We start from the raw sequence: 12,609 nt of genomic DNA, 5'->3' as shown, positions 1-12,609 counted from the left end.
AGAATAGACTAGTGTTTAAAAACATCTGAATGGAAGCATTATTGTTTGATTGGATATTATGTGCAGTTACAACAAAACAAAGAAGAAAGTCAAATGTATTCATTTATATATAATTTTGTGCCCATAAGAAGTGTTTAGAAAAAGTTCAGGCAAGCCTGGAGGGGATGAAACCAAAGTATTGTCCGAAAGCATCTGGATATTTGTCACGTATCTGTCCAGACCCCAGTCTTCCATGCTGCCATAGTATGAACTGCCTATAGGCAGCATGACTGTTTGCGCTCATGAAGTCAACTTCATCGTCAAGTACAAGAACATCCCATCAGTACATCCTGGCCAAGACAAGTACAGCCTCATCAAGGATTAGAACTTGAAAATCCTGAAAAATTATTCCAATTTGTAATATGCTATTTTGAAAATGTAAAAAAATATATTTTTTTAACAAATAATAGGAACTTATTCAAGGTTTATTCATCTTTTATCAGAAAATTCCAATGTAAAATAGATATGGATAAAAAACTGCAGAATTTTTATTTTGACATGAGCGCTGAGTGTTCCATCGCAACCAGAACTGATATTAAGTGTTTGGGCAGCATTTCTAGAAGTCAGAGACACCTGCATTGGGATCAAATAGGAATGGCTGATTGCAGATGAAGATAATATTTACACAAGAATCTTATCTTTCTATCATCATCAGCTTAGATTTGTTCAACATAGTGAGGTACCCACATTGAAACCAGGTAATGAATAGAATCCACTTGATGATTATCAATTGTAAAAAATAAAACTCCTTATCTTTTGCTTATGTATGCATCTGGTTTTTTTTTTAGATGGCTTACAATTTTCAAATTCATTCAGTGATTGCAAAGAAATAATCTAAGCATGTCTCATTTTGTAAGAAGTCTTGCTAAAAATTCATGAAACACTCTACATTAAATAAACTCTTAAGCATATTAAGAATAATGCATTAAGCAACAATGCGCATTATAAACAAAAGTTTATATATTCATTACCAGCAAAAGTGATATACAGTGCTGTCTCTCACAACACATCATTTCCAGGTCTGTGGGCATCTCCCTACATTTTCCACACACACACACCAATCTGACAATCCTGTGTCGGAGGATGGGTGATAATCACCACACTGCATTGATCCTGGGGCCAAAACATTAAAGACCAGGCTTGGGTGGAACTGCAACATCTGTATGAAAGGTTCCCTCAGCCGGTCTGGCTCCACATTTGTTATGATCTCCTGGAATTGGTTTCAAAGATTAAGCATACTGAATCCCCATATGTATGTGGTACAACAAGCTTGAAAGCTAAAATCACGCTACCATGGAGATTTCAACATTTACAGCAATCATATATTTACAGAATCTTTGCAAGTCCACCATGGAAACAGAAGTGACTGCAAATGTTGTATTGTAAAGTATTTACATAATCTTTGCAAGTCCACCTTGGAAACAGAAGTGACTGCAGATGTTGTATTGTAAGAGTAACTACCAAAGTTTTAATTATATGTATACATGGATGCAGTATTTGATTTTATCAGTACAAAGTGCAAGTTACATATTCGTAGTCAGTTGTTACACATATCATGTATAGTGAAAGAGGTTTTCTGTAATGTATCCCACAAACCTGTCAAGTTATTCACACCTTTTGTGATATATATTTTGTACATACAATAACATGCTCAAGAAATACATAAAAGTTAATGAAAGAATTTTAACAGTTTAAAAACTGTCATTACATCAAGAAAATGTGTTATTTTATAAATCATTTACAGTATTCACCCAAAACTGAATGTAAATCAGAAAGGGCAATTAAAATTTGTACCCAAAAGGTTATATGAAATATGAAATAAAAATTCTGTTTCTTGCAAGCCTTCATGTCATTCTAAAATCTGGGCAAATAAAACATTCTTGCATTCTTAAGTTTTTATGTTTGTAATGATAGTGCATACATAATATTATCTTGATATATTTTGGCATGCATCATAATTAAAACAAGAATTAAAGCATAGTCATTATTTTACAAGGCTTAAATAGATATATGGATTTTCACAATGATATTGGGGTTGGGTGGTGAGTAGCAACAAAATGTAAAGCAGTTTAAACATACATTGTTAAATAATCCTTCAACAGAAGTATGCATTTTCTAAGTTGTGCAAAACACTTCACACTTGTATATATTAGAGTCTTTGGCAAGTACCAAACATTTTTCAATGTGTATCAATACTTGTTTTGCAAGGTATAAATAAACAATTACCCTCATTCTTGTCTGAACTATGTGTAGAGCTTGGTCAGCTCTGTTTTCAGGCTGCACTGCATGTCTTCTTCCTCTTCCCCCTCTGGTTCTTGCTCCACGCCTCATCCTTCCTCTCCCTCTTAAAGGTTGCTCCGGACTTGAGCTTGAAAGTGAGCTGATTTCAGTCTAGGTAATAAAAAAAATTCTACATTTGAGTTTATCATTTGGTGGGTATCTTCTGTATTACATATTATAATTACTACCGTAGTCCAGTTGTCTCTATAATAAAGTTTGATATGTAAAATGATTTCCTAATTATACAACTAATATATTCATACTTACTTATCAAACTTATAGGAATATAATGCTATTTGAGAATCAGAAATTAATACATGAGAGTTTGTGATGTGATGGATGTTTTCTGTGCTGGATCAGGTCGGGGGGGGGGTCCAAATTCCTAGATGGGCACCAAAGCTAAATCTCTGTATATTTACTCAGGGTGCATAATACCCTATAAACATGTGCAAGCCTGGATAAAACCAGTCCATCCCCCAGGGGTACAAGTCTGAGAGTCAAAAATCTCCTTGGTCTCAAAACTGGGTATAAAAAATGAACTTTGGTATCAAAACGGGGGATCAAATTAAAAATTTAAGTGTCTCTGAAGCGCTGATGAAGGTAAAGGGAAACACTAAAAACGTTGGTCAAACTTCAAGTGACAAAAGTGACTGTACGTTTGTGCGTGTGTAATTTTGTATGATCTGTCCCAGAGTCCATACTCCAGTCGCAAATTTTAATAAAACTTGTTTATAACCTTATTTATGTAAGGTACTAACTTGGAAAAGCATACCACGAATTTGTGTCCGCTTTGCTTGAAACGCCAGAAGGATGAGTGTTAGGGTCCACTGGTGAGAATCTGGTAAGAATTTATAAATTGAATAATGAAATTACATAGTTTTTAGCATTGTTAAATTTCCTAGATGCTTTTCGTTTATAAAATTGGGGCGGGCGGTACACGAGGGAGTGCTAAATCGAGTACTTTTTCAATACTGTACAAAGCACATCAATTTCAGTCATTCTCGTACCACAAAAATCTATTTAAATATAACCATACGAGTAGTTCTAAATAAATTTCAACATTTCCTCTCAAAACTAAAAGTAGAAAGGAAATGATAAGAAGAAAAGAACAAGATCTAAAGAATATCTTACTCACTGTTGTTGACATTTTGTGACTTCTGGTAGTGTGGTTGTGTTTTACGTCATCAGCATCAGTGTACATAAATTTTGCATATAATTATGCAAATTTCGGTCACCGGAATGATGCGTGTTATTCGTTCGGGATCTGCCAATCACTGCCGAGTGCGATTTCAATATGGAGATGATAGATTCGTTATGCTACATACGAAGAGAGCTCGTATTTCATAAAAAGAACCTCTACGTACTTGATATTACCCTAGAATTGCCTTTTAAATAGTATTTAATCAGTTGATATAAATAAATGTCAGAATTTTGTTGTAAGCAAATTCACCCTCAGCTGCACTATTGTGCCTTTAACACAAAATGCTGATTCCATTACATATATTAAGATAGGAATCAATAATTCTGATTTAAACATCTTAATATAGTACCTAATACAAAAGAAGAGGACCAAGATGAGAATCAAATTTTTTGTTGTTGGAGGGTTTAGAGCCATTTTTCAGCACACGATAGACTATACATGGCGGCCAGTATTAATGGTGGAGGAAGAAGCTGGAAAAACCCCGGAAAGAACCACCGACCCACGAGAAGTTACTGGCAAGCTTTCTCATATACCGACATTGGGTGAATCCGAGACTCAAACCCACGCAGACAGAGGTGAGATGGCAGTGATCCATAACAGAGAGCGCTTTAGACCACTCTGGGCCCCTGAGAATCAAAAGTTCATTTCCAGAACATTCTAAGTTGTAAATGAGGTCAGGTCTTTTACTAAAATTTTAGGAAAGAACGTGACAGAGATCAGGTAGACCAGGAATTTCCAAGAGGAAAACCAATGTCCTGTACTCAAATCCAAGTAAATATGATTTGAAAAAAAACTAGATTAGTTATTCATTTCCAAACTCCTATCCTTAATTATGGAGAAAAGTCAATCACATAATGCAGATTGAGTATACATAACACCACATTGGCCGAGCCTGAAACTCAAACCCCTGCGGGCAGAGCTGAGATGGCACTGACTGGTAAAGATAACTGCTTTAGACCACTCAGCCACCTGGAATGTTTAGATCTTGTATATACAGTAATACAAATCAGATAGAAAATGTTGATTAAAGCGAGTTCTAAACATATAATAAATACAGACATGATGATTGCAGTTTTAGTTTGAGAAGATGATAGTAATTTGCTCTTGATGCTTTGGATAGGAAAACAGACAAAATATTTTGTGCAAACTATAAAGACAAATATAACACCGTAACAATGAGACTGAGTAAGGAAGCTTCACTTTTACATTTTAATTCAGACAAATGCAATCACATATTATATACTTTAAAATTACAAGGGAATTATAAAAACATGGTATTTTTGAAGATATTCTGTGTTGCTGCCTGCAAACTTAAAACTTTTGCTACTTAATTGTCTGTGAATTTTAATTTATATCTTTTCGGAGAAAGCAGCATAATTTCTTCAGAAATACAGAATATAATTTGGTAATAGTATTTTGTGTGGTGTATATTCTATTATTTATTCTAGTACAGAAAAACTGAGGGAATGGATTGTGCTTGAACCACAATGGTTGATCAAGGCTATGAAGTCTCTCATCACTGCTGACATGTTCATTCTGAGAAAGCATCCCCAAGCTGAAAGAGAGTGGCTCCAGTTTAAAGAAGAGGGAAAGCTGACACAAAAACTATTGGGTTTGTTGATTTCTAAAATGACACAACAGTTTCTCTCATCATAGTTGTAGTTCTAATTAAAGATTCTGTTTTCATTACAAGCTCATTATTTTATATTTTGAGTTATGAAGATAATGAAAATATAAATTAGTGCTGAGCAGGTATGTTTAAGATCATAAATATATTCCTTCAGGATCAGCTGTTGTAAATCTCAGAGTGAAAGGATATTCCTGGTTATTGCATATTTTGAAAGAACTATTGTTTGTAGTAGTATTAGTAATAGTAGTAGTTCCATGTTTTTGAAATGTACAGCAGTGGTTTTTGCGATCTATAGGTATCCTTACAAATGGTTGAATATAAGATAAGATAAGAATTCTTTATTTCAGACTACAAAGTCCATACCTCTAAAATAAAATATAGATATAAATGAGAACATTGTAAACATAAAAGAACATATATATCATACCTACAATTATACCGATACATCTACAACTATTAACTGCGACATGCATTGTTAAGAATGAAATTAAATGACACAGCTAAATAGTAATTTGTTTCATCTACTAATAATATGAGAATTTAAATGAATATCGTAGTTCCAAAGAGATTTCAATATACAGTTCTTACTATTAGATATTCTTGTCATCATTGAGAATACATACTTTCTCATTATTTCATCGAAACTGAATACATTATAATTTACAAACATGTTGGAGGCACTGTTCCACCTAGGAAGACCTAATAGAAAACGAAGACTATTATTATAACCAATAACTAGTTTTCTTTTCATACATTCACTAAAGTTTGTCCACAGAGGAGCACAATACATGGTGCAGCAATAAGATTTGAATAATCTAATTTTGATATTCAGTGAACAATTCTTGAATTTACGTAGAAGCATGTTTGTTTGAGTACACAAAAATCGGTAATGTCTCATCATATCTTCATTATCCAACCGATTGGATTTCAAAATATGACCCAAATACGTATAACTGTTGACATAGGTAAGAGCATTGCCGTTAAGATGTAAAGGGGGAGGAGATATAATTTATTCTTATATGGATTTGATCGTTCTGATATTTTATTGTTATTATAACATAAATAGCTGCATACTAAATAGATGCAATTGCCAACAGTTTATGGTAAGCCACTGATAGAGTGTAGTAGCTGTATCGTATAGTGTAAAGAAATGACAATGTAAAGTTGATGTTGGATTTTATGTACTACATGTTGTATGTATGAGATTTGTTTTATGTCATATATATATATTCTCAACACCAGAATGGAAGATATTTTATAATTGCACAAATAATTTGCATGAAAGTACCATATTACAGTAAATGCTGCCTGCTATTAGAGACCGCTTGTGATGTAACAGAATGGGTTTATATTTACAGTGGCTACATGTACTACTCATTGGAAACATGTAATGACAGTATTGCAGTGCAGAACAGCGAATAATTTAATTACATAGACATTCCTCAGGATGGCGATTTTAATTGGAACCAGTGCTTTTGTTATTCATCCTAGATACTGCATGATTTATCTGTTCTCAAGTGATATAGTTCATATGATTGCAGCATTGTTCTGTAACTTTTAATCTGTTTGGAAATTGTCACAAATTTAAACCTTTGTTGGCAAAAAATGAGACACAGTCAAGTCAAAGCAGACATCTTTGGTTTGATGAAATTATTTATTTTGAACATCATTCGTGTCTGTAGCGTCTATATAGCATGGCGGTGAACTGAAAACCAACCATGTGATGCGTTGAATCATTTGGAGGTCCTCTGATGTTTTTCAGATCATAAATGCATTTTACTTAATAAGCAAAATTGTAATGCCAGACACATGGTAGATACAATATAAAGTATTTTCATAAGCATGGGTTTCTCTAAAACTTCATTTATGTTGTTTGTATTTATAACATTTATAATTGTGAAATTTCTTTAACATATTTAATTGATTTTCCCTTAATATTTTTTGATCAACAATATCATAAAAAGTATATTATATGAATTACACCACTATTTTAACTGAATCTATAAAGGAATGATATTGTTCTTAAAGAAAATGAGACAAATACTTCCAACCTTTCTGGAAAATTTTACTGAAAATATTTTTTCCCAAAAAAAATTTGCATCTTGATGTTATATGTTATTTTCATAAACATGTTAGATGAATACAATATTGGATAAACTGTTTCTTGACAAAAATGGCAATTTTTTTATGCAGATATCATTTGGAGTAAGGAGCATGACCCAGACCTACATAACCACAAGGAGCTCATTCTGTTATTAATGGAGCAGTTGAACATCATTGCCAGACCCATGTCATTCATGAAGGATGCAGTTAAGGTTAAGATTAATTTCTCAGCAAGTTTTGTTCTTTATTGAAGCTTCATATTTAACAAAGTAAAATATTGCTAAAAAAACATTTCTTGCTAATGCTTTGTTCTGTGTAAAGTTATGGGGAAAGACATTGACCAGCAGGAGAATGTCTTGTATTAATTTACTTATGTATGTCTGCCTGTCTGTTCTGTCTGTCTGTCTGTCTGTCTCTCTATGTATATATATGCCAATCATACACACAATAAAGGTCGTTTATTACATTCTTGGATGCAAGATTTACTTTGTTAGAACATTTGAGTCTAATTTCCCTGGCCAAATTCTTTCCAGTATTCCGAAGGTTTTGTTACAGTGTTCCTTTGTTGCAACACTCAGTTCATTGTAGTATTTGATTTGTGTGATCTTCTTGAGAAAATTTGCTTCAGATTTCTATTAAAATGCCTAATGATTCTTAGACATTATTGGGAATCAATGAAGAATATTCACCATAATTTTTTAAATGGATCATAAATTTTATTTTGACAGACATTATCAAATCAGATTTAGGTTATTCTTGTCCTCATTTTCTTTCTCACACACAAAGCCTAATCCATGATGGCATCACTTAAGTCTTTTTTCATTTCACTGAAAAGTCTGGTGAGATTTCACAAATTTTTGACTAAAACTTGTTCGAGATTTCACTAAAATTTTGATCATTATATAGTATTTACTGAAGTTTCAGAAGTTTTTCATACATTTCAGAAGGTTTCAGATTAATAATGAATATGAATTAAACAGGACTTTATTAACCAAGGTGAAATTAAGTTTGCATGAATTTTTTTTTACAGATGTTGTAATTGTATGACATCCAAGGCAAGAGATATGGGACTTAATAATAATAATAATGACTTTATTTAGAGAAGGTAACTTAATTAATTACAGAACTAATCTACCTTGAGGCCTTCTATCTGTTATGTACAATATTTACAGTATATATACAACATGATGTGAAGAATCTGGCTTGACGCTAAATAATTAAGTGATTTTAAAAATCTAAGTATCAAGCCTGGAATATATGTACAGGCATCTGTGAACACATAAATATATATAAAATATAAAATATTAATCTGCATTGAAAAATTGAACTGTAAAAGTAATGCAAAATTACAGAAAAGCATCCATTTGAGACACGAAAAGAAGAAATGCTAGAAGCCTGCCTTGTCACTTGTACTGCAACTTGATATTTGATTAATGTACAAACTATGATGCTGTTGTGGTCTCTTGAATTAGTCCTTGTTCCATAAGCAGACGTGACAAATGTTTATCATGATATAAGTACTCTTATTTTACACTGAATTCCAACACACCTAGAATATTTTGATAATATACACAGTAATGCCTCACGATATTAAATGATGATTCTACGTGTGGGCCAAGAAAATTCTGCAAAGATATGACGATCTTTGATAGACATGGGTATTTCATAACAATTCCCACCACTGTTCTATACATTGTCCTCCTTAAATTCATCCTGGAATTTAATCAGTTTTGAGTTATAAAACTTCGAAATCATCCTGGGTCAATTCCTTGTCCTATTTAGCAAGTTAGCTGCTACTGTAGAGCTGTTTATGGCACAAAAAGCAAAATGTTGGTCCTGGCATTCAGTTTTCATACAGACTGGCCAATTTTACGTTCCGATCGACTTTGCATTCAAGCTAATCTCATTGCTTGACGCACATTTTTCAAATGGTTATTCAAACTCGTATCCCACTCGAATATCCATGTTTAGCATTCCCATCTGTTTCCGTTACGCAACGATTCATTGGGTAAGTACAAAATTTTGACCAATCAGAAAGCTCTTTACAACGAACATCCTTTAAATAATAAACGGAACAAATACTTATTAGAGAGCTTGTTGCGGAATAGAACCGGATAGAGCATTATTTGAAAAAACGTTTCGGAAATGATATTAAAAAAAGGGTCCGTATCGAGGAAAATCAGATTCAGGTCAGGAGAAAAGCGAAATTCTGATTTAAAACAGAAAACAAGAAAACTTCCTTGAGGGCAGTTAAATCCAGTTTAAGTTAAAAAAATACAACAAAAACATTAACAAAATTTGATAAAGAAATGTAATACAGAAAGATGTGGAAAGAAATTATTGTGCCCAAAATAAACAATACAATTACAGCTATCAGAAACAGGGAATATAAATGCTGCTGAAAATCATTCAGATTGTACAAGAAACAAAAAATAAATTTTTATTATATCTTATTGATATTTTTTTATTAAAATGTCAGTGATATTACAATCACAAATTATTACTCTATTTTTAGAATTTTTGACAAACTCTCAGTGAAATTTCAATCACAAATTCCCACTGATATTTTCAGACATGTTGGCAGAGTCAGTGAAATTTCAATCACAAAGTTTCACTGATATTTTCAGAAATTTTGGTAAAATCTCCTAAAATACCATAATTTTAGTGAAAAAGGACATTTGAGTGAATGTCAAGAAATGTTCATTGATTTTGCTGAAATTTAAGTCACATTTTCACTAGGGTATGATTTTTGTTGAGCATATTTTAATAGGAAGCCAACAAAATTACTTTTCAGAATAAACATCAGATCAAGCCCCAAATCCACCATGCACCAGATTTTCTAAGTCCAAAGATTCATCTATGCTTGTACTACCAGATATTAATTTTCTCATCATGTTTACATTTTCTCTACTTTTTTGATCATGTCTTTGTTTTTAAACATCTGTGGAAATAAATTAAAGAAAACTGACATACATGTGTTTCTTCAAATTTATATGAGTCTATATTCATCTTTCCACATCAGCTACACTGAAATATACATGTACTCTAACTCCCACCAATATTTCTGTTTGAATCAGATAGTTTAGGATATTAATTCTTCATAGAGTATTTTCCATGATGCTATAATACATGAGCTTGCTTTCCATATGGAAAAAAGTGCTAATGGATTAAAGATACAACTTTATTTCATTTGCTGTGAAGTACTTGTGGAATTGATATGGAATAAATTGTCTGATTCCATAAGTTTTTCAGTCCATATCTCTTCCATACGGATTCCATAAGTATTCCATATGGAATCCATGAGAAATTTTTGTACGGGAGTGTATACTATTTACACAAAAGAACTCAAAACCCGTTTGTGTCAATTATGATTACAGATGACATATAAATGAAAGCCCAGGTGTTGCATAAACACACCTTGTAAGAGCCATAAACTCGTTGTTTGAATTTACTGGTAGGATATCAAATACAAAGGTTTATTTATTACAAAGGAAGCCTACCCCGAAAGCAGGCTTTGGATTCCTTTTAGCATGGATATCACTGGTCAACAGTGAAATCATTACTGACTTGAAAAGGCCCTAATCTGTAGTATTTTGGTGTGCCGAACACGAATATAACCGTGAAAAATTTGTATTGGCTCTCGTTTTGAAGATATTCATATACCTCATTTTCTATGTTTCACTGTGTAAATTTCTCCAGTAGGACTGCAGCAACATCCGGAATAATGATGTAACATTGCATAATACCATCATGCTCACATCATCCACAGTTGATTGCATCATTTTCTGATGCAATGCAATACTAATGCCATGCGGCTGCTGAAGTAAGTTGACGTCAGCAGTGTACTATACATGTGTAGGCCTATTATACTAATGCCAGGCGGCTGCTGAAGCTGACGTAAGCAGTGTACTATATAAAGCCCAATCAGATAGGTTCAGCATTTAAAATATTTTAGACGTTGTGCGAGACAGTTCAAGCTACTGTTACATAAAACTTATTATTTTATCCATTTACGTACAATAAAGAACAGTAATGCCTCGAAAGTGTGTTAATACCGCGGACAATTTTTGCTATATTTGTGGGGAAGTGACATTTGCCAACCAGAAGAAAAGTATCAATTCTCAAGTGAAGAAGGCATATCATCTTTACTTCGGATGCAAGGTTGGTGACCAAGACAAGCCTTGGGCTCCGCATATATGCTGTGCTACATGTACAACACAGCTTTCACAGTGGTTGAATTGCAAAAGGTCATCAATGCCGTTTGCAGTCCCAATGGTGTGGAGAGAGCCAAGCAACCACCTAAATGACTGTTACTTCTGCTTGGTTCCTCCTCTTTCCGGCGGAATAACGAAGCGAAAGAAGTCGAGAATAGTCTACCCAAACATTCCGTCTGCATTGAGACCAGTTCCACATGGTGAGGGACTTCCTATTCCAGAACCTCCAGCAGAATATTCTCTTGATTCATCTGACGAAGACAAAGGTGAGTCGACCTGTTCTTCTCCTGGTCCATCAGCATGCAGTGATCCAGATTTTCACTGTGGTGCATCATCAACCCCACACAGAATAACACAGGAAGAACTAAATGACCTGATTCGTGATTTGGACTTATCAAAGAACAAGGCAGAATTGCTAGGATCAAGACTCCAACAATGGAATCTTCTAGAAGAAGATGTCACAATTACTGCATATCGAAAGCGCCACCAGCAATTGGAGCCTTTCTTCAGAAAGGAAAGTAATCTGATATTCTGTTCCGATATTGAGGGCCTCATGAATGCTTTAAAAATCACTCATGACCCACAAGAATGGAGACTATTTGTGGACTCTTCGAAACTGAGTCTCAAGGCTGTGCTTTTGCACAATGGAAACATTCTTCCATCTATTCCAGTAGCGTATGCTGTCCACATGAAAGAGACATACGATAACTTAAGGCAGCTACTGAATTCCATTGAGTATAACAAGTACAGCTGGCACCTCTGTGGTGATTTGAAGGTAGTTGCCCTTTTAATGGGACTGCAGCAAGGATATACAAAATACATGTGTTTCTTATGCGAGTGGGATAGCCGAGCAAGGGAAATGCACTACATGAGGAAGGAATGGACTCACAGGCAGAATGTAGCCATTGGAGAGAAGAATATCCAACACCCAGCTCTGGTTGAGGCTCAGAAAATCTTGCTACCACCCCTTCACATCAAACTAGGTTTGATGAAGAACTTCGTGAAAGCCATTGACCGGACTTTGCCAGCATTCCGATACCTGCATGAAAAATTCCCTCGACTCAGCGAAGCAAAGATTAAAGAGGGAGTTTTTGTGGGTCCTCAGATTCGAGAGCTTTTCAAAGATGACCGGTTCAACAACT

The 12,609-nt window shown here is 34.0% G+C and overlaps 2 protein-coding genes across 2 annotated transcripts in view; one reads left to right on the top strand and one right to left on the bottom strand.

The window, feature by feature from the left end:
- LOC149786543 (uncharacterized) overlaps window positions 1-12,609 on the top strand; it is a 116,177-nt gene that overhangs the window by 86,042 nt on the left and 17,526 nt on the right. The window contains exons 13-14 of the mRNA XM_089975947.1: window positions 4,969-5,132; window positions 7,344-7,465. Coding sequence (XP_089832073.1) covers window positions 4,969-5,132; window positions 7,344-7,465 — 286 coding nt within the window. The remainder of the gene's footprint in view (window positions 1-4,968; window positions 5,133-7,343; window positions 7,466-12,609) is intronic.
- On the bottom strand, window positions 383-3,487 carry LOC149786544 (uncharacterized). Its single transcript, XM_089977044.1, has 3 exons — window positions 3,455-3,487; window positions 2,266-2,430; window positions 383-1,249 (listed from the first exon to the last, which is right to left on the bottom strand). Exons 1-3 carry the CDS (start codon window positions 3,464-3,466, stop codon window positions 1,049-1,051), a joined length of 378 nt encoding a protein of 125 aa, XP_089833170.1. The 5' UTR covers window positions 3,467-3,487; the 3' UTR covers window positions 383-1,048.

This window comes from Sinohyriopsis cumingii, chromosome 12 (assembly GCF_028554795.1).
Source record: "Sinohyriopsis cumingii isolate HCF-2022 chromosome 12, ASM2855479v2, whole genome shotgun sequence".
In the NCBI taxonomy this organism is placed as follows: Eukaryota; Metazoa; Mollusca; class Bivalvia; order Unionida; family Unionidae; genus Sinohyriopsis; species Sinohyriopsis cumingii.
The sequence above is the reverse complement of the archived record's forward strand: the minus strand, read 5'-3'. Positions and strand labels throughout refer to the sequence as shown.